Source organism: Anastrepha obliqua, chromosome 3 (genome assembly GCF_027943255.1).
Source record: "Anastrepha obliqua isolate idAnaObli1 chromosome 3, idAnaObli1_1.0, whole genome shotgun sequence".
In the NCBI taxonomy this organism is placed as follows: Eukaryota; Metazoa; Arthropoda; class Insecta; order Diptera; family Tephritidae; genus Anastrepha; species Anastrepha obliqua.
The window spans coordinates 106,663,850-106,691,818 of NC_072894.1; the positions used below are offsets into that span (position 1 = coordinate 106,663,850).

Consider the following 27,969-nt stretch of genomic DNA (forward strand, 5'->3'; position numbering starts at 1 on the left):
GGATCGACACAGAACACGATGAGATGTCAAGGCGGCAAAGCGAAGTAAAGACAAGTTCTTTTTCGTTGTTGTTTTTGGGTATTTTTTTTTGCTTCAATCTTTATTGTTTTATAGCTCATTTGTAGATTGAGCTGCAGCCGTTTTTTTTTTTATTGTATTTTTATGTATTTCACTTTTTTACGTGTAATCACTCATTGTGTGCGATTTCGATTCACGTTTTTGGCGGCGGATTCAGTTGCTGGCGGCAAGCAGTTTGCGCTACACGCAAAACGCTTAGAATTTTCAAAGCATTGAGTAACTGCTAGTACTCCCACTAAGTGATTAGTGATTTTTTCACTAAGTGATTTTTAAATTTAGCAGCGTAAAGTTAAAGGGAAGAATACGTAAAGTGTTAGAATAGCAGCGCGTGCGGAAAGTTGATTGTTTACTATTAAATAGAATAAATTTTCAAAACAAAAAAAGGAAAATTATAAATAATATATTTTTTGAATAACTTTAAATAAAACTTTTAAAATGTATTCAAAACTTTTATAAAGCGAATTTCATAAATTTAACGGTAGAATCTAACAAAAAAGACTTAGTTTAACAGCGCAAATAAACTCCAGTATTAAAGTTGCTTTCGGTGGTAAGTTAAATAAAGAATGGAAGTTATATGCAACTAAAATAATTTGCAATTCGCAAAAATAAATGTAAATGTAATTTTTAAGAAAATAAATTATAGAATGTAAAAAATATATAATAATATACATAGTATATTAGAGAACTAAAAAATTGTATGAAACAGAAATATTTTTTTTTGGTTTTGATTTTATACCAAGTTATAGGTAACTCAAATTATTTTCAAACAGTATCCATAACTTTTCAATTCATGGAGACAATTTTTATGTTAAATAAAGCTTAGAACTAATATTATGGAGGTAAATAAAAAAGCCAGCGATAGAAATAATTTTTGTTTTTGTCTTCACAGTTATAAACGATTAAAATTATTTTCAAAGTTTTTTGCAATTTTTTCATGCAAATCAGTTTTGTGTTAAATAAAGAAAAGATCTAATATTAGTTAATCGAAATAAAAAAACTGCAATGTTTATAGTATCATTTTCTTTTATAGACAACTAAATTATTTTAAAGAGCGCCCCATAATTTTTTAATTCATGAAAATCATTTTTAAGCTGAATAAAAATAGAGTCAAAGTAATATTTTCGAAAAAAAACTGCGACATTTATTTTTTTTATTCGACATTAATTTTTTTTTTATTATAGACAACCAAAATAGTTTGAAGATTTTCCAATATTTTGTTAATTCATGAAAATAATTTTTGAGCTGAAAAAAATAGAATCAAAGTAATATTTTCGAAAAAAAACTGCGACAAGAATTTTTTTGATTCGACATTAATTTTTTTTATTATAGACAATACTATATTTTTTTTTGTTATAGACAACCAAAATTAGTTTAAAGAGCATCCCATAATTTTTTAATTCATGAAAATAATTTTTAAGCTGAATAAAAATAGAGTTAAATTAATATAATGTTTTCGAAAAAAAGCAACATTAATTTTTTTTTATTCGACATCAATTTTTTTTATTATAAACTACCGAAACATTTTGAAGATATTCCAACATTTTTTCCTTTCATGAAACTCATTTTTTAGCTGAATAAAGAATAGAGTGTGAATGCGGATTTACTATAATAAGATCGAAGGTTGCACAGGAATGCCGGGCAGCTCTAAATCATTTAGTGACGTATTCAAGGTCAGCCTTATTTGGGTTCCGGGACATAGAGATATTGAGGGAAACTGTAAAGCTGATGAGCTAGCCAGAAAAGGTACTGCTCTCCAACTGATCAGTGATAAAAGTACCATTGGGATACCTATGGCCACGAGTAAACTAATAATAAAAAACCACATTATCGAAGAGGCCAATAGGTCATGGAGAAATGAAGATACGTATCTAACAGCTAGGCTACTATGGCCGCAAATAAATAAGAAAATAACAAAGGAATTTCTTAGTCTCTCAAGAGACAATATCTCGAAGGTCGTGGCTTGTTTAACCGGTCATTGGCTATTTGGCAGGCATTCCTCGAGACTAGGAGTTTTCTCCCATGAATATTGCAGAAGTTGCAGAGATGAGGAAAAGGAAGAAACAGTCGAGCACTTCTTTTGCAATTGTCCAGCCCTAGCTAAAATCAGAGCAGGTTGTCTAGGTAAATACTTTTTTAGTTCTCGTACAGAACTGTCTCGCGTGGGGTTGGCATCAATACTACGTTTCATGAGAGCCAGAAAATGGTTCCACGAAGGAAAGTAAATGGGGTTCCCGTGCAGCACAGTGGTGTAACATCGGACCTGTAAGGTCTAAGTGAGTTGGTCGTGCAGACCGACTACCACCATAACCTAACCTAACCTAACCTAAAGAATAGGGTCAAATTAATATTTTCGAAAAAAAAAATTCGACATTAATGTTTTTTATTACAGACAACCAAAATATTTTGAAGATATTGCAATACTTTTTTAATTCATGCAAATTATTTTAAATAGCGCCGCATAATTTTTTTTTGTTTGTTTTTTTTTTTTTTTGTTCCCCTTAATTTTATACATCTGCCCATTGACATAAAGTATATTTTTTAACAATTTGGCGAATGTACATACATCGTTAATGACCAGTGCAGAAGCAAAAAAAAATAAACGAACTAATATACAATTAAATAATATTCAATATAACAACAATTTAACTATTTTTACATATTTATTTTTTCTAGCATTCATTAAGTCGCTTGGTCGAGATCGTCTAGACGTCTTTTTATGTTTTCCCCCTTTCCAGAAGTTTGTTGATTTTTTCATTATTGTGCTCGTGTATTTTTTCAAAGAGCCTTCTTGCTATTTTTTGGTTTCTTCGTCTACTGTTGCTATAGTAAAAGTCCTGTGGATGTCATCATTTTGCGTGTACCTGCCAGACATGGTCAAAATTCGAAGAATCTTCAATTGTTTTCGTTGAATTTTTACTATATGAGACTTTTTAGCCGTTCCCCACATCTGTAGTCCATATAACCAGATTGGTTTAATCATAGTTTTGTAGACTAACAACTTGTTCTGTATAGTAAGTCTGGATTTTGTGCTGACTAAGCAATGAAGATGTCGAATTTTTTCTTTTATTTGTTTGATTTTTTGCTTTATGTGGTGATTCCAATTTAGTTTCGAATCCAAATGAATTCCCAGGTATTTAGTAGTTGGTTTTATTTTAAATGCTTTGCCATTTATTTTAATTGGAACTGCAGTAAATTTTGTTTGTAACCTGTACGGTTTTGTCTTCATTTATTTTTAGGCACCACTTATCGAATCATTTCTTAACTGCGTTTGTGTATCGCTGCAGTTTTTCAGTAGCGATAGTCAAGTTTTTGTCCGTTGCCTGTAGTATCGTATCGTCTGCGAAGGTAGCAATTGATCAATTAGTTTCGTCAGTAGGTGGTATGTATGCGGTGACTAAAACATATAACAGTGGTCCAATAACGCTTTCTTGCGGAACTCCAGCTGATTAAAAATTGGCGTCTTCTTTTGTAACACGGGTACTTATTGAACCCCCTTCGTATGGTATAGGTACTGCGCGCAACGATTTTTTTAATTCCCCCCATGGCAAATATATTTTTGTAATTATAATCTGTTCAATACAAATGTTTTCATAATCTCATCCATGGCAAAGCCCCACAGCGGCTTAGTTCTCTATGCAGTTTTAAAATAAAACTTGTTCAATATGCCAAGTAAATTGCTCATTAACACATGATTTTACTGTAATTTTTAGTAATTTTTCTTTTATATGAGCATCCAAAATTTACCTATATATTTGTATACATACGAGTAACTGCATGTTGAGAAACCAAAATAGTTCTTGGCTATTTTTTTATAATTTCTCAAACACACACATACATACATATGCATATGTACGTGTATATGTGTGTTGTTATATGACCGAGTTCTAATTATTTATAGTTTAAAAACAAAAAGTTGTTGACAAAAAAGTTTACCAACAAGGAAATCAAATCGAATACATACATATGTATGTAAATTCACAAATTGAATACCTTAATTGACATGTGATTTTCACAAATTATTTACCTATTGTTGTACTCGTAATACGTAAGCAATAGCACTTTTTACGTTCAATCTATTATGTGATAGGCAATAATAATAGTTTTTGATGCCAATGAGGAAGCTACAACAAATCAATTGAGATTTGGCTGTGACTGTACAATTAAAAACAAAACAAAAAACAATTAAAAAAACAACGAAACTTGCAAATTGTTTTTGTTCTTCAGTACCTATGCAAATTTCTGCTAAAAAAATCAATTGTTTTGCTATGCAGAAACTCAAATGCGGGCAATACCTAGTATTAATAACGATTCCCCTTGAATTTTATTCAGCATATGTTATTATACATACTATATATTTTTTGTTGTTGTAATAAAGGCACTAACAGTCAACCACCTCAGCTTAGCGAAGTTTAACATTTAAATTCTTCGTTATTATGTAACAGGTAACAGTAACTAAAACTAACCGAGCAACAATGAGCAGGCTCAAGAGGGATGATGTACAGCTTATTTGGTTTCTGCGTTGCAGATCGGCATTTAACAGAGTCGACCAAGAATGAGTAGGCTCAAGAGGGCCGATGTACAGCATGGTTGGCTTCTGGTCTGCACATCGACATTTAACATGGCCACATACTGTTATCTGTTTCTGTATGCCAGCACAAGTGTAACAGCACAAAAATCCAGTAGTTGCGCTTAAAGTTTTTATTGCAACTAATTCATTAATTCACAAAATAATGATGAATATTTTTCTTTTAACTATTCTTGTTGGTAAATATTATATATCTATGTTATTTATTGTTCGAAAATTGTATACTTTGTTGCTCAAAAAAAAAAAAAAATAAGTGGTACATTTCATTATTTTTTTTACTATGCATTTTTTTAACGTCGCGGCAACATTATTTGTACGCCTGTTCAGCTTATTTTTACAACTCGGCATTTATTCCGTTGCGGGCTTCTTTTGCACAATTTCACTTTCGTGCATTAAAATATTGTAACATATCGATTCTAGGTATTTATGTATTTATTTTATTTTTTTTATTTTTATTTTTGTTTTTTTATTGTATCACAAGAAAGGAGTGATTTACATTAATTGGCGCCAGCTTTGCTGCAAGCCAATAATTTATAACAGGTACAAAGATTACAATTAAATATATGTGGGCAAAAAGTAAGGTGAATTTGGTTGTAAAATGAAAAATCTTTATTTATTCTTGTAAATCAATTTCATCCCCTTCAAAATAATCCCCTCTCGATGAAATACACTTATTCCAACGATTTTTCCAATCCCCGAAACATGCCAAATAGTCCATCTCCGGTATAGCCATCAGCACCTTCTTCGATTCAGCTTTTATCTTCTGAATCGACTCGAAACGCGTTCCCCGGAGTGGTCTCTTGAGTTTTGGTAATAGCCAGAAGTCACACGTAGCCAAATTAGGCGAATACGGTGGTTGCGGAACGATATGCGTGGAATTTTTGCCGAAATGGTCACGAAGAACGAGTGCAGTGTGAAACGGTGCATTATCGTGATGCAAAAACCAAGAGTTGCTGGCCCATAATTCTGGTCTTTTTAGACGAATTGCTTCACGTAAACGAAGCATAATGCTCAAATAATATTCCTTATTAACAATTTGGCCAGGTAGAAGGAATTCATAGTGCACTACACCACGAAAATCGAAAAAGACTGTCATCATGACCTTTATTTTTGAACGACTTTGACGTGCTCTTTTCGGTCTGGCCTCGCCTTTAGCACGATATTCGCTTGATTGGTCGGTTGTTTCAGGGTCGTAAGCATAAATCCAAGTCTCATCTCCCGTAATGATGCATTTGAGCTTGCCCTGATAGTCTGAAAGCATTGTTTCACACACATCAACGCGACGACTTTTTTCCAAGAAATTGAGAGTTTTCGGTACCAAACGAGATTTAACTTTTCGTAAGCCCAAATGGTCTTTCAAAATGGTTTTCACAGATCCTTCTGATATTCCGATCATATCAGTAAGGTCTTTAACAGTCAACCGACGATTTTTGAGCACTAACTCCTTCACTTTATTGACGTGTTGGTCATCTGTTGACGTCGATGGTCGTCCGGAGCGCTCCAAGTCATCAACACGTTCTCGACCCTCTTTGAAGTCTTTGTACCACTTATAAACATTTTGCGACATGGTCGAATAACCAAATGCCTTCTGCAACATGCTAAACGTTCCCGCAGCCGAAATTTCATTCCGCAAAAAAAATTTGATGGCCCTTCTCTGCTCAATCAAATCAGACATTGTAAAAATCGAAAAATGCACTCTTGGTCGTTTGGTAAACACCAGCGTAAATATATTACTGATAATGACATTCACATGAAAGTTGGCCCAGATGTTATTAACAGTGCTGCAAACTCATGAAAAAAATAACAAGAGCGAAGTTTTAATCCCGCGAAGTTTGACAAATAAATTCACCTTACTTTTTGCACACAGTATATAAATATTATATAAAATAGTTAACAATTTTATTAACAAGAATGTGCACCTTCCTTAGCTTCCACTGGCCTTTGACATCAATGCCTAAGTCAGAATATTTCGATATTTTTTCCGCATATGTTTTTTGCATTTTTTTGTTTAGAGGAACAGCAATATCAACTATACGTACATATATAACCAGTCGTTTGAGATTTATCAATAAGGAAAATATCTGGCCTATTGTGGTCTCTTGTGGCATTTGTTAAAATTGTTCGGTCATATAGAAGATAGTTGGAGTCTTCTTGAACAGGTTCTGGGGTGTATCTGAAGTACGGAATTTTGCTTGGATTGAAGTTGTACATCCGCGTCAGTTTTAGATGGAGTATTTTCGCGATGTCATTATGTCGCTTCAGGTACATAGAGTTTGCCAGTGTGGTGCATCCCGGTAGCACGTAGTCTAATGTCTCACTCCGACTATTGCATCTTCGACATCTGTCTGCAGCTGCCTTTGGATCTCGCATTACATATTTAAGGTAATTTCTAGTTGGAATCACACCATCTTGTATGGCGAAAATGGTACCCTCCGTTTCGGCAAATATCGACCTGTTGGTAAGCCATAAGTGCGACAATTTTTGGTCGACATGTGGGCCCAGCACGTCTTTTCGATATACGCCGTGGACAGCCATTTCAGACCATCTTTGCATCTTTTCATCTATTGTGTTATTCTATTTTTTCATTACTATTTTTATTTTTTATTTTATTATTGGGTATTATTTACCTCTTACATATAACATAAAAACTCAAACTCAATCAATTAAGTTTCGAGCATTGACATTTCAAACAAATTTATTCAAGGAAATGTCATAATACCCCGATAATCACTCATAATTACAGATACAGTCAATTTAATTTATTTATGTGCAAAGCTTTAGTGACGTACAAAATGCCAATAGACAAAAATGAAACGTAAATAGCGCAGGCAATGAAATGGATTGTCTCACTGTTTCACCTTCTCACATTAGCTCGCACACAAACAAGTGATCGGAAGCCACCCAGAGGGTGATGGTGGTGTTATGTGAGTGACACAGCCCATACCCAATTTGCACAAAAGATGTCATTTTGATGCACCATTAGTAGAACCATTGCTTTTTATTAGTCGAACCATCTTGATTTGACTATGAATTTACATATGTCGTCAATTTTCTTTTCTGCAATTTCTTTCAAGTTAACCATCGAGAATTCCCCGAGCATCCAGACTTGGGCACTCATACAGATAATGAAAGACTGTTTCCTTAGATTCTTCTTGATTGTAACTTCTGCATCTGTCGTTCGTGTCATCCCGTCTTCCTGGTAAGGTCTCCCAAGGACTAGTGGCCAGCTATTGTGCTATTGTTGGCGTAATTTTGAATATGTCTGCTCGTCGCTTTCTTAGCAACTAATCTATTCGGGACTTGTTGAAATTGGGTCATGTTTATTTAGTTATTTTGCAGTTATTCGTGTTAGTCCATTTGTCAACTGACTGCTTTTGGAATAACGAAAAGATCTTCCTTTTGCAACCGCCTGGCTGTCCCCATTATTTCTACCGCTCTGGATTCGTTATAGGATGCCCCCTGCCTTGCCAATTCATCAGCTTTCTCATTTCCTCTTATATCCTTATGACCAGCTACCCAGGTAAGAGTAATGTCAGTCGTGCGCTCTAAAGCATTAAGTTCTTCTTTGCCTTGTCGGATGGTTTTTGAATTGTAAAAACACTGTAAAACTAGTTTGGATGAAATGGAATTGGAATCTAAGGTCTTTATAGCAGCTTGACTGTCTGAAAAATTAGCCACTATTGCTAATAGTTCTGTCTGGAAAACGCTGGCATAGCCAGCTAGTCGAATTGATTTGGATAAGTTGAGCGGGTTCGAATAGAGGTCAGCTCCTACATCACAGTTAATCTTGGAACCACCAGCGTACATTTCAATGTCGAATCTACCAATCACCTTCCCTTTCCGCAATTTTTTGGCTCTCTTTGGAAAACGTATCGTAAATTCTTTCTTGAAGTTAAGGTCAGGGATTAAGAAGTCTGATTTGCTTTGAGTAGTCAGGGCCCCTGTAAGAGAATCTTGCTGTGATCGTACGATCTTGTTCACCAGCTTCCTATGTTTCTGAGTCTCACCGCGCTGCATGTGGCGATTGTTCGTTTTAGTGCTCCTGCCGATTACATTACCAAAGATCGATGTACTATATATAGCGGCATTACGATTAATCAAATTAAAATGTTTGAGTTGAACTTGGGTTATTCGATTCTACATGCCGACTGCTTAAAAAATGTTTACTTTCTCATTCGCGTAAGCGTAATTTATTTTCATTTATTTCACGAAAATCGCAAAGTTCAAATAAATATAACATTTCTCACTAAAATTATTATTGACTTGTGTTGACTTTCGCATGAGGTGGGAGAGTGAAACAGTACAAAAACTCATTAAATATTCAGCTCAGTTCGCTTTTGAACTGTAAGCGATGCTTGACTTACCTTCAACGGCCATTTGGCTCGTACTTGCACATGCATACACACACACTCACGTACCAAACTGAACTTGAAAATGCCGCAAAAAAATATTCTAATTTACGAGCGTATATATGTACATGTGTATGTATACGGGTATGTAAGTATAATACAAATTCTAATATCGCTGCGAAACATTCAAATTTGAAACGTTTAGGCCGAAATTACTCATCTACTGGTAATGTGTGCCGTAATTTTTCGCTAAAAATAAAAGGTTTAGGTGAGAGAAAATCATGTTTTGATTTTATGAAACGTTTACTGATCGTAAAGAGCTTAGAGCAGAGTGTTGTTCCACAAATGGAGGGACCTACTGTTTCAAGCCGACTACCAACAGCAGATATTTTTTTTGAGAAGCTTTTTCATGACAGAATACACCGAAGGTTTGCCATTACCTGCCGAGGAGCGACTCCTATTAGAAAAAACTTTTTCTTCATTTTGATGTTGCACCGAGATTCGAACCGACGTTCTCTCTTGATTACGGATGGTAGTCACGCACCAGCCCATTCGGGTAGGGTGGCCGAGATATACTCGTATAATATTTCAAATCAAACAACAGTTTTACTGCGTTTATTCAGTTTCGCGCATACCTGACGTCTTCGTGGAGGCTTTACTTTGTGTAGGAGAAATTATTCTTGGGAAATTTCCGCTCTGTTTTGCCTGCAAACGCAATACTGTGTTATTTATTTATTCATTAATGTTTAACAACACTCAGAACAGACATTTAAGGTATAAAAATTCAGAACTAAAATAAAAATTTACAATATTGAATAATAAAAAAGTTTAGTAAAATTAGATTATCAACATAAGAAACCATTAAATTGCTAAAAATATATAAAAGTTACAATTGAATTTTAACGAAATTAATAATTATGAAACTAAAATAGTAAATATACCTATACTAGGTATTATTTTGATTTATTACATAGAAAGTAAGTTTTTAATTGCATTTGAAACATTTGTTTGGCCCTAGAAAGGTCTAACTTCAAAAGGGTTGAGAGATAATTAAGGTCCTACAACGTTCTAACGAGTGGCAAATTGGCACTGTAGGCAGTGATGGTAAATGTAGGGAAAATTCCCTACATGTAGGGATTTTTGTCGAAAAATTTGGGTGTAGGGAAAAGAAGGACAGATTTTTTTAAATTCTGTAAATGTAGGGAATTTTCAAGAAGGACAGAAACAATTTTAAAATAACGTGGTAAAATTAAAAAAGTTCATTTAAAATAAAAATCCGCAGTAAGATTTCATGCCAGACTTCTTTTCCTTATGGCTGCATACTTTTAAAAGCGTTAATACGGCAGCATTGCCTTTTTTTACTTCGTTAACGCTAGCACGATTTTTTCTTTGCGCGAAAATTGTTAGTTGTCCCACGTTTTCTGGTGCTTTTCACTTTTGAAGTAAGTTTGCAATTATTTTAGTTTTAGCTTTTTTTATATTTAAAATGCATATATTTTACAGAAATGAGCTCTTCGACTGACTCTTCGGAGGAACACCAGGAAAAACAATGCAAGTATCGGAAACAAAAGTTCAATAATAAGTGGCTTGACGACGAAATTTTAGTGGATAGTTTGAAGCTGTGGCTAACGATCCATTCAAATGCAAATGCACTGCGTGCGACAAAGTTTTGAGCTGTGGCAAGTCTGATTTACAGAAGCACGCCGAAACAAAAATGCTCCAAAAAATACCAAGGCAATTAAAAAGACAACTAAAATAAACAGCTTTTTGACGTGATAACGTCTTATAATTCGATTTAACAGGCTGCACGCACGAAAAAATGTGTCGTTACCTTGCTCATTACTGTTCATATGTAGTTACCTTGCTCATATTAGTGTTACCTTGCTCATATTAGTGTTACCTTGCTCATATTAGTGTTACCTTGCTCATATTAGTGTTACCTTGCTCTTTAGTGTTACCTTGCTCAGTAGTGTTACCTTGCTCATATTAGTGTTACCTTGCTCTTTAGTGTTACCTTGCTCATTAGTGTTACCTTGCTCTTTAGTGTTACCTTGCTCATTAGTGTTACCTTGCTCATATTAGTGTTACCTTGCTCTTTAGTGTTACCTTGCTCATTAGTGTTACCTTGCTCAGTAGTGTTACCTTGCTCATATTAGTGTTACCTTGCTCTTTAGTGTTACCTTGCTCATTAGTGTTACCTTGCTCTTTAGTGTTACCTTGCTCATTAGTGTTACCTTGCTCATATTAGTGTTACCTTGCTCTTTAGTGTTACCTTGCTCATTAGTGTTACCTTGCTCATATTAGTGTTACCTTGCTCATTGCATTGAATGAACTGCAAGCGAAAGCGCGGAAGGAATGACAAAGCAAACAAAGCAAACGAACGGCAACGTTCGACATCTTGCTCTCCCCTACTCAAGTGAGCGTATATATGTATGTATATGCGCATATGTACATATATAAATTCACGTATTTGTATTTGCATATGCCTTCTTGAAGAATTTAAAATAAAACCAAGTTTGTTAATAATACCTGTTGTTTTAATGTTATTATTATTAATTTTTTTATTATATATGAAGGAAAAAATGTATGGTAATATTTACCATATCTATACTAATATTATAAAGAGGAAAACTTTGTTTGTTTGGTTGTAATGAATAGGCTCAAAAACTACTGGACCGATTTTAAAAACTCTTTCACCATTCGAAAGCTACATCACGAGTAACATGGATTATATTTTATTTTCGAAATAGGGCTCGAGATATAGGTCAAAACGTGGACCCGGGTAACCTTCGAATGTGTATGTACAATATGGATATCAAATGAAAGCTGTTGATAAGTGCTTTAATACGGGGTAATTTTCATACCTATTGATGACTAGGGTCTCGAAATATATGCCAAAACGTGGACCCACCGTGACTTTGAACCGAATTAAACCAAACTTACACACATTGTTAAGGAGGTATTGAAGATGACTTCCGCATAGTTTGAATACCTATTGGTAGATAGGGTCTCAAGATATAGGTCAAAACGTGGACCCGGGTAACCTTCGGACGTGTATGTACAATATGGGTATCAAATGAAAGCTGTTGCTGAATGCTTTAGTACAGAATATTTTTCATGCCGCTCCGTGACTGGGGTCTCGAGATATAGGTCAAAACGTGGACCCGGGTAACCTTTGGTTGTGTATGTACAATATGGGTATCAAATGAAAGCTGTTGATAAGTGCTTTAATACGGGGTAATTTGTTATGTTATGTTATGTTATGTTGTGTTATGTTATGTTATGTTATGTTATGTTATGTTATGTTATGTTATGTTATGTTATGTTATGTTATGTTATGTTATGTTATGTTATGTTATGTTATGTTATGTTATGTTATGTTATGTTATGTTATGTTTTGTTATGTTATGTTATGTTATGTTATGTTATGTTATGTTATGTTATGTTATGTTATGTTATGTTATGTTATGTTATGTTATGTTATGTTATGTTATGTTATGTTATGTTATGTTATGTTATGTTATGTTATGTTATGTTATGTTATGTTATGTTATGTTATGTTATGTTATGTTATGTTATGTTATGTTATGTTATGTTATGTTATGTTATGTTATGTTATGTTATGTTATGTTATGTTATGTTATGTTATGTTATGTTATGTGTTGTGTTGTGTTGTGTTGTGTTGTGTTGTGTTGTGTTGTGTTGTGTTGTGTTGTGTTGTGTTGTGTTGTGTTGTGTTGTGTTGTGTTGTGTTGTGTTGTGTTGTGTTGTGTTGTGTTGTGTTGTGTTGTGTTGTGTTGTGTTGTGTTGTGTTGTGTTGTGTTGTGTTGTGTTGTGTTGTGTTGTGTTGTGTTGTGTTGTGTTGTGTTGTGTTGTGTTGTGTTGTGTTGTGTTATGTCATGTTATGTTATGTTATGTTATGTTATGTTATGTTAAAGTATATGTTATGTTAATGTTAACTCATTCTCTATATCCATACAAAATATGTATCAAACAAATAAAATTAAAATTTTCTTTTGAAAAATGCAACCATTCAATCAGTATTTTCTTATGACGTTATCACGTTAAACTATCGTCAGTAAACCGACTTTGCAGACAACCTCTTTTTTTAGAAAAGGCGAGTAAACCAAATGGCTCCAGAAATTTCGAAATTTCGCTGAGCATAATGTTGCGCATCAGCATAATAAAAAATGAATTGGCAAAAGAAGAAAAAGACAATTTAGTTAAAAAATTAAAAGTAAACAAATTTTCCATAATGATCGAAGAGAGCACAGACATCGCACTCAATAAGCATATGTGTCTCATGGTGAGATTTTTCGACGAGGAAAGCGAGCGGCTTGTGGTTAAGCTGATGGATCTAATTCCAATAAGAACTGATTGCACTGCAGAAGCTCTGTACGGAATTTTTAAAAAATCTTAAGCAAACAATTCAATTTTGACGTTGCAATTGCCTCATTATAGTGTAAACACAGGAGAAAAAAATGTAGGGAATTTCGTAGGGAAAATTTGTTGTAAGCGTGGGGTAAAGTAGGGAATTTTTTTGGGCTCTGTAGGGATTTTTCAAAAAACCATTTACCATCACTGACTGTAGGATGTCCTACTAAAGCGAATGCGAAAAATCTTGCAATGGCGAAAATTTCTCCAAGGAACATTAAACTAAAGGGTGGTTAAGTTTTAAGGGCCGGTGTTGATTTTGAATAAATTACAATTTTTTTATAAAATTATTATCATTTCTCTTTACTATGATAATACTGGTATAGCTCAATTACGTATGGAACAAAATATTGGCCAAATGACCGCCGCGGCCTCGGCGGCATACCTCCATCCGATGGTCCAAATTTTCGTTGACGCTGAGGCATAATTGAGGTTCTATGCCGTTAATGTGGCGAATTGTCTCATCCTTTAGTTCTTGAATTGTTGCTGGCTTATCGATGTACACCTTTTCTTTCAAATAACTCCAAAGAAAGAAGTCCAACGGTGTCAAATCACATGATCTTGACGGCCAATTGACATCGCCGCGACGTGAGATTATTTGGCCATTAAATTTTTCGCGCAAAAGAGCCATTGTTTCGTTAGCTGTGTGACAAGTGGCACCGTCCTGTTGAAACCACATATAGTCCACATCTATATCTTCCAATTTGGGCCATAAAAAGTTCGTTATCATCTCACGATAGCGAACACTATTCACAGTAACTGCCTGACCGGCCTCGTTTTGGAAAAAATACGCTCCAATGATGCCGCCGGCCCATAAACCGCACCAAACAGTCACTCTTTGTTGGTGCATTGGTTTTACGGCAATCACTCTCGGATTATCATTCGCCCAAATGCGGCAATTCTACTTATTGACGAATCCACTGAGATGAAAATTAAATTAATTAAATTGACCGAAAAAATCACGAAGTGCGCGATATGCATTTTGATTTGAACACCCGTTTTCATAATAAGCCTGAATAACTTTAACGCGTTGCTAGATTATATATCTTTCTATGGTTCAAATAGAGTTAGTCTAAAATTGAAAAATCTCAAATGAAATGCAGGAAAACAACATCGGCCCTTGACAATTAACCACCCTTTAAATTCCTTCTAGAAAGACCGGGCAGTCAATTTTGCCATTAATGAGATCAAAGATAAATGATACTGCCTGAAAAGTACTTCTGACACTTAATGGAAAGAGACGGCGGGACTCGTATGATGGTTTCGGGTCTGAGAAATTGAGTGAATGTAGTGCGAAACACACAAACATTTTTTGAATCCTCTCCACTCGATACGGACTGCATGATAAGGTCTCCAAATAAAAGCAGCACAATCTAGTGTAATATCTTAGAAGTATGTGAGTTAGTGAAGTGCTATAAATGACGTCTAACAAAAGCGAGCATAGCAAGTGAATTGGAAGCGGCATAATTTAAGTGAGTGATAAAATTAAGCTTTTTTTCAAAGAAAACCCCTAAATCTTTTATAACATCGAACGAAGCAAGATATGTATAATTGATATGATAAGAGCTTTTAAGGGGGTATTCAAGCTTAGAAAATGTGATTTTATGACATTTTCAATATTAAGAAATAGACGCTTCGTAAGGCACCAGGAAAATATATATTCAAATCAGACTGAAGAACGGCAGAATCACTAGAATTTTTTACTTCAGCATACACTTTTAGATCATCAACATAGAGAAGAAAATTAGAGAAAGGAAAAACACGAACAAATATCATTAATAAAAAAAGCAAATAACAAAGGTCCTAAAATATTACCCTGAGGTACACCAAAGGTGGCGATGAACTGTCTCGAAGAAACTCCATCGATAAGTGTACTACTGCATCTCTTTATTAAATCGGAGCGAATCCAATCAAGGAAAGTAGAATAAAAACCGAAACATGCCCATTAAGTTACAATACGAAAATCATATGTGAGATTTATCAAAAGCTTTAGAGAAATCCGCGCATATCGCGTCAGTTTGGAAACCATGCTGGAAGCCTGCGTGATAATCTTCAGAAAAACGGATAAATTAGATAATGTGGGTCTTGCAACTACAAAACCATGCTGTCTAGGACTAATTAGACGTTTAATTTAACAACACATTCAAAAACTTAGATACAGCAGATAATTTGGAAATTGTCTAATTATATTAATAAAGAAATGCTTCCACGCATTGGGTATATAGGGAATGTTAATATATATTTTGTAGAATTTCCTCTGCAATGTCCTAAAATTTCGAATTCGTTTTGCCTTTCAACATGCTTTTTTACAGAGGTAAATTGCACGTAATTGCCAGTTTATAGTAAATAAAAAGTTGACGTGCATTGCACACTTTTACAGCGCAAGAGGTTAATATGCAGCCCTGCAAAAAGTAGTTAACATACAAAAAACAAAAAAAAAAAACAATTATTCAAATTTCAGAGGTGATTTATTTCTGGTGATATATACGACTTTCCCAATAAAAAAATATACATTTTTAATAATTTTTTTATTATTTTTATTAACTTTTACCTAGCGACAGTTTGCAAAAAAACTCAACTTTTTCCCTACTTACCTAAAAAAAAATTTGGAAAAACTGCATGAGCCTTGCAGCACCATTAAATGTCTACCGTTTTTTAAATAAAAAATATGCAAAATTTCTTTTACCAATTTCAGTACTTCAGTGCTCTTCGTGGACAACCCTAATCTGCCCATGACATGCATGTTTGGGCCCAAAAATTGCAATCAAGAGTAGCAAAAGAGCAAAATTTAAAAAACAAGATATGCAATGCAAACAACGCGCAGTAGCACAGTAACATTGAGTGGGCAATAAACAAAGCTGTTGACACTTGGCTTATAAAGAACGCGTTTTAAAATGGCTAATCTTTAAAGTGAATAGCAAAATTTGTATTTAACACTGGCAGGCGGACATGCTTAAGCCTAAGCGTATCTATGTACATACATATGCCTCTATAGGGGATCAGCTCACTTCAAATACACATTAAATGCACTATTTTTGTTTTTTACAACTCTTCACTGATATTTCGCATCCACTGTGCAACACTTTTATGGCCACTCAAGCCAGCACGGACTTTGTGGCTATACATAATTTCTGAAAGAATAGCCTTCCGGTAATAAAGCACTCGCAGGATTTGCAAAAGTTAGTTCGAATTTGTTGTTTAAGGCTTACTAAAGTGGCCATGTCCCGAAAAAAAACCATATGAAAAAACCATATTTATTCTTAAAAATTTTTGCGAAAAAAGTTTTTTTTATTTTTAAAAATATTTGTGAGTAAATTTTTTTTTGTAAAACATTTTTTTTAATTTTGTATGAGAAGTGTATGCACTTAAAAAATAATCAGCAATTATGTTTTCATGAATTTTTAGTTTTATTCAATAATAAAAATGGGGGTATATAGTTTTTTTAAGAGGAATATCTTCGCTTCATTTCGAGATTTTTATAATTTGTTTTTTAAATAAAATATGCTCCTTAATTTTTCTTTCTGTCAATTTCCACATTATATTTTTCGGGAAAATATCATATTTTTTGTTTTTTTCTTTTTTTAAACATTTTTGTGAAAAAAAAAAAATGTTTTCCAATTTTTACAAATGAAAAGTGTATGCAGTTAAAAAATAATTAACAATCATATTTTCGTCATGTGCTATATTTCTCATTTTTGAAAATGAAAGTTCTTAAATAAAAAAAAAACAACATGGCATCAGATATTTATAATTTTTTTTTAATGAAACGTACTCCTTTAAAAATTTTTTTCTGTCTGTTTTCACACTATATTTTTCGGGAATAAATCATATATTTTGCTAAAAATTTTTGTGAAAAATATTTTTTTTGTTAAAAATTTTTGTAAATAAAATATTTTTATGTTACAAATTTTTTTGAAAAAATATTTTTTTTTATTAAATGGTTTTTTGTTAAAATTTTTGTGAAAAAATTTTTTTTTTGTTAAAGCTTTGTGAAACAATTTTTTTCCAATTTTACAAGTGATAAAAAATAATCTACAATTAATTTTTCGCCATTTGCAACTTTTCTCATTTTTGAAAATGAAAATTCTTAAATAAAAAAAAACATGAATATTTGATATATTTATTTGATCCCTGCGTGACTGGGGCATGACTTTGAAGTAATTTAAAAATTAACAGTAATGAGAGCTAAAAGCTATTTTCATATGAAATTCACAGCAGGGGTATGTTCAGAGAAATCTCTGTTAAATGTTGTCTTTACTCTGCCGATGCCAAAGTGAACTAAACGGATGTGTAGTATAGAAGAAAAGTTCAAAGTTAACTGCAAGTATGAAATCATCAGTCATACAAAATTTAGGTATTATGTGCGGCTATGTTTACAATAACTTTTATGTTTTTTATAATTGGCGCGTACACCCTTTTTTGGGTGTGTGGCCGAGCTCCTCCTCCGATTTGAGGTGTGCGTCTTGATGTTGTTTCACAAATGGAGGGACCTACAGTTTCAAGCCGACTCCGAACGGCAGATATTTTTATGAGGAGCTTTTTCATGGCTTTTGTTGGTGCAAAAAATATAAGAAGTGAATGCACTTTTGACAAACCGTCTCCGATCTACACCAATGGGTTACACATACGCCGCGTAGCACTGGCTCTCTTTACTCTACTTATTTATTTTATTTATTTATTTATTAATAATGAAATATAATTATAAATAACTATATTACAAAAAAAGAGGCACTAGCTACTAGGACCATCGGCCTGTTACTCTACTTAATTGACGCTGCCACTGAGTTGAATTGTGCTTGGAAAATTAAAATGTAAATTTACCCATGGCACGCGTCCGGAAGCTTTAATTACCTTAGTTGCAATTTCAATTGAAATATTAAAAAAAAATCAACTTGTTAAAATTTGTTTGACTTCGCTTTGGCCAAGAAGAGCGCACAATAGTTTATCTATTATGTAGTACTGGCACACACTATACTATATATACTATATATGTAAGTATATGTATATATATGGGCACACATTTGTCTTATAGACCTCTGATACGCGTATAAGTGAGCTATTTTTGCATAACCAAGTCAATAAACTGTCATTCATGCAAGTAAACAAAATGAAGCTTCCGCAAGCGAACTTAAGAATTTGCTTGAGCTAAGCAAATTCAATGAATGCAAAGAAAAGTAGTTGCGAGGAAACTATATTTTATATGAAGATAAGGCTGAAGGTAAATAGTACCTAAAAAAATATTACAGTAGGTGAATAATGAGGCTGTATACAACAGTAGAACATAGATCGCCACGATATTGAAGTTGCCACGAATGTCGAAAGCAACATAAAGTTGGAAGGAAAATTCAACTAAATTTAAGTGAGAAACTGAAAAATCGTAAAATAAAAGAATTCAATCATATGAGTTGCACTGGTTGACTAGCGGTCACGCATAGACCAATTAGGTTCATAAAACTATAATAAAAATCTCACTTAAAAATTCCTTACCTATAAAAATCGCGAAAAATACTTTTTATCTTTCAAATCTATAGGTATTATGAGCGTACTTTCGTTTATTCTCCCCCATATACTCGTATGTATGTGCGTAGTACTTGTTTTATCACTAATTTTAATCTAAAACGGAATTTTAATGGCACTTATAAATCATCTAAACTAAGTCGCTTTGATATGAGTTTATCATCTCGTAAAAATGCGTGCTTTGAAGATAAGAAAAACTTGGAATTACTTTATATTTTATTACAGTATGAAAATTATAGTTCAAACTAATTGACGACAATCAATTTATTCTTAATATATCACTTGCACACTTAGCTATCGATAAATAGTTATTAATAATAATGACACTCAGTTTTACACTGCTAACAGGTTGTGTAGGCGCTCAGTGGTACAAAATACGGTAAGTGGAATAATGAATGGATTTGTAGTGTACACAGGATACTGAGATCACTGATTGCGCTACTGAATTTAGATTTTCCGACTTAGGTTAGGTTAGGTTAGCCTGGTTGGCATTAAGCCACACATAGATCTTTTGATCCCTAGCGATACCGATAGATGGAGACCGACCTCTATAAATCCTGAAAGTAGACACCATGTAGGATGTCAGCGCTTTTGGCGAATCTAAGCAGAGCTGGGAGATCCGCTATTGAGACGTCCTCCAGACCCTCAGTTAAGCTAACTCTCATTGATTTTGATTGTTCCAGTATGATCTTCTTAGTCGAAGCGGATAGAGAGGCCACAAAATGGGTTTGAGCCTATAAATGTGGAGAGCGTCCCTTCACTGGCTAATTTGTTTGCCATTTCGTGTTTAGTAAATGCTAAGTGCTCTAAAACCCATGCGATACCTACCTCTTGTTTTGGCTGATTCGATAAAAAATTCAGGTTTCCAGCAATCAAACTAAGCATCCAACTTTTGGCGATTGCTAATTATGATATTGAATTTAGATTCTCCAAATTTACACAATGAAATACAAGTTGCAAGAAAGTCATTGAGAATTTTTTTTTTATGTCAAGTGATTCAAGTAGATATTTTGGTTATGGTTTTAAATTTTTCTGACTTGAGTATAATAAGAAGTAAAGTGAAAAAATATTGAAAAACGTTTGATAATTTTGAGATTTGAAGATAAAATATACTTAAAAAAATTTTATTTTCAATTTTTAAAATTAAAAAAAAAAAGTATTTTCAATCTTCAAACAAATTTTTAATTTTTATTTTCATTTTATAAAATTTTTTTAAGGTCCTCGCCTCATTGGTGTTTTGGAAACGAAAAAAGATCTTTATTTTTTTATCCTGTTTTTTGGCGATACGAGGTTCATTAAAAAAGTTGTCAGCCTTCAAAAAGTTGTCTTTCATAAAAGGTATGTCGCTGGCGACCCGTATTCCGTAACTCACAGGTGTCTGAAATCAAAAAGACAAAAAGGTTCGTATTCAATATGAACGTCGTTATCGTGCGAACTACGATCTTTAAAAAAACACAAAAATTTGACGAAATGGCGGACGTTCAAATATGAAAGACTGTTTTGACCCTCTGTTTTTTACTTTAAAAGTAAAAAAAAAATACTGAAAAAAATTGTCTCCCAATAATCGTAGTTCACACGGTAACGACATCAATTCTATGTCATTTAAATTTTAATTCATCAAGATCGGTTCAGTAGAACTGGCTATATCTGTGTCCATTGTCCTTCTGAAGACCATTTTTTGAAGGCTGGCAACTTTTCGAGCGAACCTCGTATGGCCAATGTTCGTTTCTTAATACATTTTTTTTATTCATTCTAGTTTTTTTTAATGTTTTAAATTTTTGTTTCTTAATAAAATTTTTTTGTGACATTTTTTTAATTTTTCGGACACATTTTCTTTGTTATTTGTGTAAAGCCTCCACTTCCAGTGTTTTTCAGGAGCAATATATTAAACATTTGTTTTCTTTTATTTAATTTTATTTACTAAATTGTATTTGCTTTTATTTTTTAAGTATAAGTTTATTTAAGTTTTGAAATATATTAAATGGTAAGAGTATATATTAAATGTGGAAAACCCACAAATGACAAAAAAAAAAAAAACAACGTGTCCCAAAAATATTAAACATTTTCTAATTTGTTAAAAACTTTCACAAACAAAATTTTTTTAAGAAACAAAAATTAAAAAAAAAACAAAAAAAAATTAGAAAAATATTTATTAATATTTTATATACAACTTTCGAAATTATCAAAGGTTTTGCATTTTACTTAAGCAAAACTTTTTTTATTTAATCTTATTTATTAATATTTTTTATTTTTTTAAGTGTAAGTATAAGGCTATTTACGTTTATAGGTGTATTTTATAACTTTAACAAAAAATTTTATACAAATTTTTAATAATTTTAAAAAATTTTATATTTTTGGGATACATTTTTTTGTCCTTTGAGGAAACCAAATTTAAAAACTTTTTTTTATTTAAATGAATTTAAAAATTTTATTAAATAATTATTATAATTTATTAAATAAAAAATTTTGTGAAGGTTTTTGCCAAATTTAAAAATTTTTAATTTTTTCGGTTATGTGTTTTTGTCATTTATGTCCCAAAAATGTTTAAAAAACTTAAACAAAGAAATTTTATTAAAAAAAAAAAACATTTTAAATAAATTTTTAATCATTTTAAACATGTTTACATTTTTGGGACACATTTATTTTTGTCATTTGTGGACACCAAATTTAAAAGTTTCATAATTTAAAAAATGTTTACATTTTTGGGACATACTTTTTTGTCGTTTGAGGAAACAAAATTTAAAAACTTTTTTTGTTTAATAAAATTTAATTTAAATAAATTAAAAGAATTTTAAAAATAAATTTTATTGAATAACTATTATATTTTAGTAAAAACAATTTTTATGGAAGGTTTTTACCAAATTTAAAAATTTTTGGAGCACATGTTTTTGTCATTTATGCCCCAAAAGTGTAGAAAATGTTTAATTATTTAAAATTTTAACAAAGAAATTTCAAGAAAAAAACATATGAAACAAATTTTCAATAATTTTAAACATGTTTATATTTTTGGGACACGTTTTAAATTTTTTGGTTTTTTTTTAATAAAATTAAATTTTTTTAAATATAATTTTATAAAAAAAAAAATTTTTAAAGGGTTTTACCAAGTTTAAAAAGTTTTGGAACACATTGTTTTTTTGTCAGTTATGGGGATCATCCCCAAAATATAATAAAATTATTAAACAATTTAACAAAAAAATTCCATATAAAAAATATTTCAAGCAAATGTTTAATAATTTTACACTAGTTTACATTTAAAAATTACAAATTAAATTTAAAAAAATTATTAAATTAAATTTAAAAATTTAATTTTATAAAAAAAAAATTTTTTGTTAAGGGTTTTTATATATATATATATATATATATAATTGGCGCGTACACCCTTTTTGGGTGTTTGGCCGAGCTCCTCCTCCTATTTGTGGGTTTTTACCAAATTTAAAAATTTTTGGAGCACAGTTTTTTTTTGGGAAACATGACCCTTTCAGTTTTTTTGTCTTATGTTTTTCATTAATAGCTTAAGATATGCTCAGTAATCCCTGAAAGTTCCATAGTAAAATTCTCATAACAGCGAACTAGTGAAAAATCGTGCAAAATAATGCTCTAGCGAGGCAGACTCTTATAAAACTTGTAAAGCGATCGAAGCATCACTCCGTACATTAGTAAGCAGATACACCTCAATATTGAATAAATCTCAGACAAGATCGGTCCATAATTTTTTGATAACCAACTTTAAAAATATTTAAAACGAATTACCAAATCGAGCTGGCCTAATGAAAGGAAGTTGCCAAGCTGACTGAGTTAAAAATTGCGGATAATACTCTAAACATTTTGCGCTATTTGATGAGATAATAAAAATAAACCATTTTTTTTTTTGTTTTAATTTTCAAAGTCAACTACTCGAATGAAATATCAAAAATGTAAGAAATGGTTTTTAATAGTAGCGATTGCTTCCGATAAGTTATAGCAAGCCTATTTCCATGTAAAAGCTTATAATAAAAATCGTTTAAAGTTCAAAGTAGCAAAAAAGGGGTTTGGGCATGCCACAATGGCAAACCACAACTTCTAAGAATCGCTCAGCCTAAAGCTGTTGGTATTACAAACATACGAGTATATGCGTCATTTTTTATTGTTATATTATTATTATTTTAGAGTAAATCCCCACTATTATAAATTCAAGCGCACTACAATAATGCGACTACAAAACAATGAAAGTTTAATGTAAATTTCGAATCGATTAGGTGAAAAAATTAAATATAAAAACGTTGATTAATGAAACTATTTAAAATGCAGAACGCGCATTGGGCGCGCATGACTGCCAACTAAATTAGATATTCAAAAAAAAGGATCATAATAAACAAGAAATAAAAAATAAATAAAAATTAAATGCCAAATTAAATGAAATTCGAGCTCGTAAATATTCTATTTACCTCATTTATTTAAAATTATTTACGCAGATGCATGGTTACTAAAATTTCCCTCGTTCTCTCCCTCTCTTTACAGCGCCACAACTCAGACGCATAGAAAAAGTCTCTCAAGCCTGTCCCGAAAATGTCCGGCAATCAAGAGGTTATTGTTGCCTCACCCGTCTCACCACATCCACCACCAAAAGACCGCAAGCTATGGCGCGATCTCACCGCCTATTGGATGTTGGGTCTCTGCAACAACTATGGCTATGTGGTAATGTTGAGCGCAGCACACGATATTATCGCTCAATTTCAAGATGAAACGGTAGATGATAACACAACTGAGGATGAGAATGCGCGTAAATGTCATTTGGTATCGACGGGCGCCATTTTGTTGGCGGATATTTTACCTTCGCTATTTGTGAAAATGGTCATTCCCTTCCTGCCGTTTTGGGTGCAGTGAGTGTTTAGAGTAAAACTAAATAATTTAATAGAATTTCACTTGAATGCATTTTTTTTGTCTGATAGTTTCAAAATTCTGCTCGCTATTCTGCTGTCAGCATCTGGTTTTCTGCTCGTTGGTTTCGCTACAGCTGAGTGGATGGCACTGCTGGGTGTGGTTATTACTTCGGCGAGTAGCGGTATTGGTGAACCGACTTTCCTGTCGTATTCGTCGCATTTCAATAAGTGAGTACTTGTGTATATATGTATGCATATAAGTATTCCGCTATTCGATGTAACTGTTTGGTGAAATTTTGATGGTTCATTTGTGGGTGAATTAGCAAATTTAGCTCATTTTCAATCAATATTTGATGAGTATTTCAGTACACATTTCACAGTTTCGTGAGACTACACAAGGCGGAACTTGGAAATCCAAGGACAATTTTCTTAGATATTTCTGGAAAAAAATTTTAGAAGCAAACAAAAATGAGTATAATATTATTTAAAACGAGTACCGATAAACACGTGCGGTATTCTTCTTTACATCTAATATTTACATGGCGCAAAATTAATCATCCAATTGTTTTGAATAACTTAAAAAAAATATATATTGTATAATTTTGAGTGATGAAAATCTTTATTTTTTACAAGAATTATAAATCTACCGTTAGGATGTTCAATTTTGCGCCTCCTTGGATGTAAGCTGCATTTTTATAACTTTAACTAATTAAATATTCACAAATAAATTTATGTTCGGTGAAATTCACGAAATTCTTTTAAAAACAATAATCAATATATCAAAGAAGGCACGAACATTGGCCTTGTAGATAATTTGATGTATTTTATGAATTTTTTGCAATAAATAAACTCAATAGTATTGCTTGACTATAAATGGCGAAATATGGCGAAGTTGATGTATTCCTGACACATTTTTAGTGTTTTTCTAATCAATATAAATGTACTCAAAAAATGTTTATAAGTACTTCCGAAAGATGAATAACTATTTTCTAGAAGATAGGCGTACCATTTCGATTTAATTTATATGGAGTTTTCGAGAAGAACAGAAGTAAATATGTTTGAACATACTAAGTACATGAAGTAAAAAAAATACGTCCTTTCGACGTAAATTTTTTAAGCACTTTGCTTATGGTATTTATATAATACACTAATACTAAAGATATTTTTCAAAATTTCTGTGGTTTTAGTTTACTTCAAGCTAATACGTCCAAAAGATGAATGTCCGGTTTTCGCTTTAAGCATTTTTTGTGATTATTTGAAACTGTGCAATACTAAAAATATTTTCGCAAGACTTGGGGTTTCACCTATTCTTTTGCATTATGCATTTTTTTGTTATTATTTATAACTGTACTATGTAAACAACATGTTTCGCATGTTTTGTTCCGCTCTAATACGTCCAAACGATGAGTATCTGGTTTCTTGCATTATGAATTTTTTTTATTATTATTTATTACTGTACTGGACCAAAAAATATTTCTCGCAAGTTTTGTGGTTGTACTTATTTCAAGCTGACACATCTAATAGATGAATATTTTGTTTTGCATTATGAATTTTTTTTATTATTTGTACCGGTATAAGCAAATCACACAAAAATCTCTTCGAATTGACGAAATTATTGTTATTTTGCTAAATGGTAAACTTTCATGAAAACACGCCATTTAGTAGCCAAATAATTTCTCGCAAGTTTTGTTTCAGACCCATACGTCCAAAAGATGAATATCTGGTTTTGGCAATAGTTCGTTTCTGGAAAATGTTGTGGTTTACGTTTATTTCAACCTAATACGTCCAAAAGATGAATGTCTGTTTTTTACTTTACATAGTTTTTGTGATTATTTAAAGTTGTTGCATACTAAAAATATTTTCGCAAGTTTTGTTCTAAGCCCATATGTCCAAACGATGAAGAAGATTTTGTTGAAGATTTTTTTCGAGAATATAGGTGTTTTAGTTTATGCCAAGGAAATACGTCTAAAAGACGAATATATGTTTTTTGCATAACAAAATTATTTGTTATTATTTACTACTGTATTAAAAATATATCTCGCAAAACTTGTGGTTTCACTTAGTCCAAGCTAATACATCTAAAAGATGAATATCTGGTTTTTGCATTACACATGTTTTTGTTAGTATTTATACCGTGCATTAAATTTTCAGAACGAAAGAAAAACGAACAGTTGAATTGGTATACGCATATCACACAAAAAATGCATCTAATGGACGAAATTATTGTTATTTTTTTTTAAATGGCAACTTTTCATAATAATACGTTATTTAGTAGCTGAAAAATTTACTATCAATAGTATTGCGTCTTGTTGTCCGCCAAACATTTGTGCATAGAATCGATATACATACATAAATAATATTTTAAAATGTAATTTTTTTCTGTAACTAAATCACTTTTACTTCTCACTTCCAGAAATGTCGTTTCCACCTGGTCATCTGGCACTGGCGGCGCCGGCGTAATTGGCTCACTCTCCTACGCCTCACTGCGAGCACTTCAAGTCAGCCCGCGCGACACAATGCTTATCATGCTGATCTTCCCGGCGCTGGAAGCATTCTCCTTCTGGGTCGTACTACGCAAACCAACTATTATTCCGCTCACCAAATCTGCGCTTGAGTCTACAGAGGAATTGGTGGCTGACGATAAGCCATTGCGCGGTTTCAAAGAAAAACTAGTCTACATTAAAACTCTATGGCCTTATATGTTGCCGCTGGCACTAGTATACTTTTTTGAGTATTTCATCAATCAGGGATTGGTAAGTGAACGTGAAAGCGTACATGTAATAGAATTTTTAAACATATTTATGTTTTTTTTTTTTCATTTCCATTTCTTCCTACAGTTCGAACTGGTATACTTCGAGAATAGCACACTCTCGCAGGCCTCGCAGTATCGCTGGTTCAATGTCGACTATCAAATTGGTGTCTTCATCTCCCGCTCATCGGTCAATCTATATAAAATCAAGAAAATATGGCTCATGGCAGTCTTTCAGTTTATCAACGTCGCCTACTTCCTTACCGAGGCGATATACTTCTATACGCCAACCATTTGGATCACGCTGGTCGTTGTGCTGTGGGAGGGTTTGTTAGGCGGTGGCGCCTATGTAAATACATTCTACCGCATGTCTAAGGAAATAACGCCCGGGAGAAGACGTTTCGCTATGGCTATGGTCACACAATCGGATGCCTATGGCATTGCGTTGGCCGGCTTCTTGGCTATTCCACTGCATAATGCAATTTGCTCGCTACCGGCAGCGCATCGCACAGTGGTGTGGTGAATTGGCAGCGATAATGGGAGGGTCTCGTATTTTAGTTGAGTTTAGTTTAAGTCAGACAATAATTAGAATAATTTAAGACAAGCCATCGGATTGTAATGATTGTAATGCATAGGAAATCACGTATTAAAAAGTTAATATATGTTAATGTAATTATTAGTCGACCGCTTAACGGAAAGAATTGTTATACTTGTAGTAGATAAGCGAACTTTAAGGTTTCGCAGAATTGTTACATATAAGTACAGACATAAACTGAGTACAAAGATTAATTGCTTGTGTACTTTTGCATCTCTTTGCAAGGGAAGCGCAAAACTAATTCAGGGAATCGTTATTGAAATAAACGAATATGACCACATTTTTTTGAATGTGTGAAAGCTGGCAGCGAAGAGCTTCGATGAAAATCAAATTACAAATTTTATTTCTTGTATGAGTAGAAAAGACTATAAATTGGTAATATTAATGAAAAATACATATACATATATAAATATTTTTTGTCGGAGCAGACTAGCAAGTACAGCACTCAGACAACATTAAGTCCATTGTACTGCACTCGGGTTCCCTTTTTATTTCTTTTCATTTTATTAAATGTCGAGTAGTCAAGGTGGTCGCTTCTTAACATATCCGTGCTAAAGACCTCAAGCCTGATTCGAGCTAAGGCCAGGCAGACGCACAGAAAATCGTCCGCCGTCTCATCCTCATCTCCACATGCTGGGCAGAGTGCACTGTCTGAGATGCCTACCTTTTCCATGGGCGAAGCACATGGCCCATCAACATTCAAATCAGCTGCCTGCAGTCCCTTCTGCTTAATGACAAGAGGATCTGTGGCAGTTGCTCGGACATGACAGGTACATCAGTTTTGTCCATTTGCAGCCCCTCTC

General features: G+C 32.8%; 1 protein-coding gene across 1 annotated transcript; it reads left to right on the forward strand.

The window, feature by feature from the left end:
- The first annotated feature begins 247 nt into the window (after window positions 1–247).
- Window positions 248–27,492, forward strand: LOC129242487 (battenin). Its single transcript, XM_054879149.1, has 5 exons — window positions 248–625; window positions 23,461–23,822; window positions 23,892–24,050; window positions 26,236–26,575; window positions 26,660–27,492. The coding sequence occupies exons 2-5, from the start codon at window positions 23,509–23,511 to the stop codon at window positions 27,092–27,094; spliced, it is 1,248 nt and encodes a 415-aa protein (XP_054735124.1). The 5' UTR covers window positions 248–625; window positions 23,461–23,508; the 3' UTR covers window positions 27,095–27,492.
- Window positions 27,493–27,969: the final 477 nt, after the last annotated feature.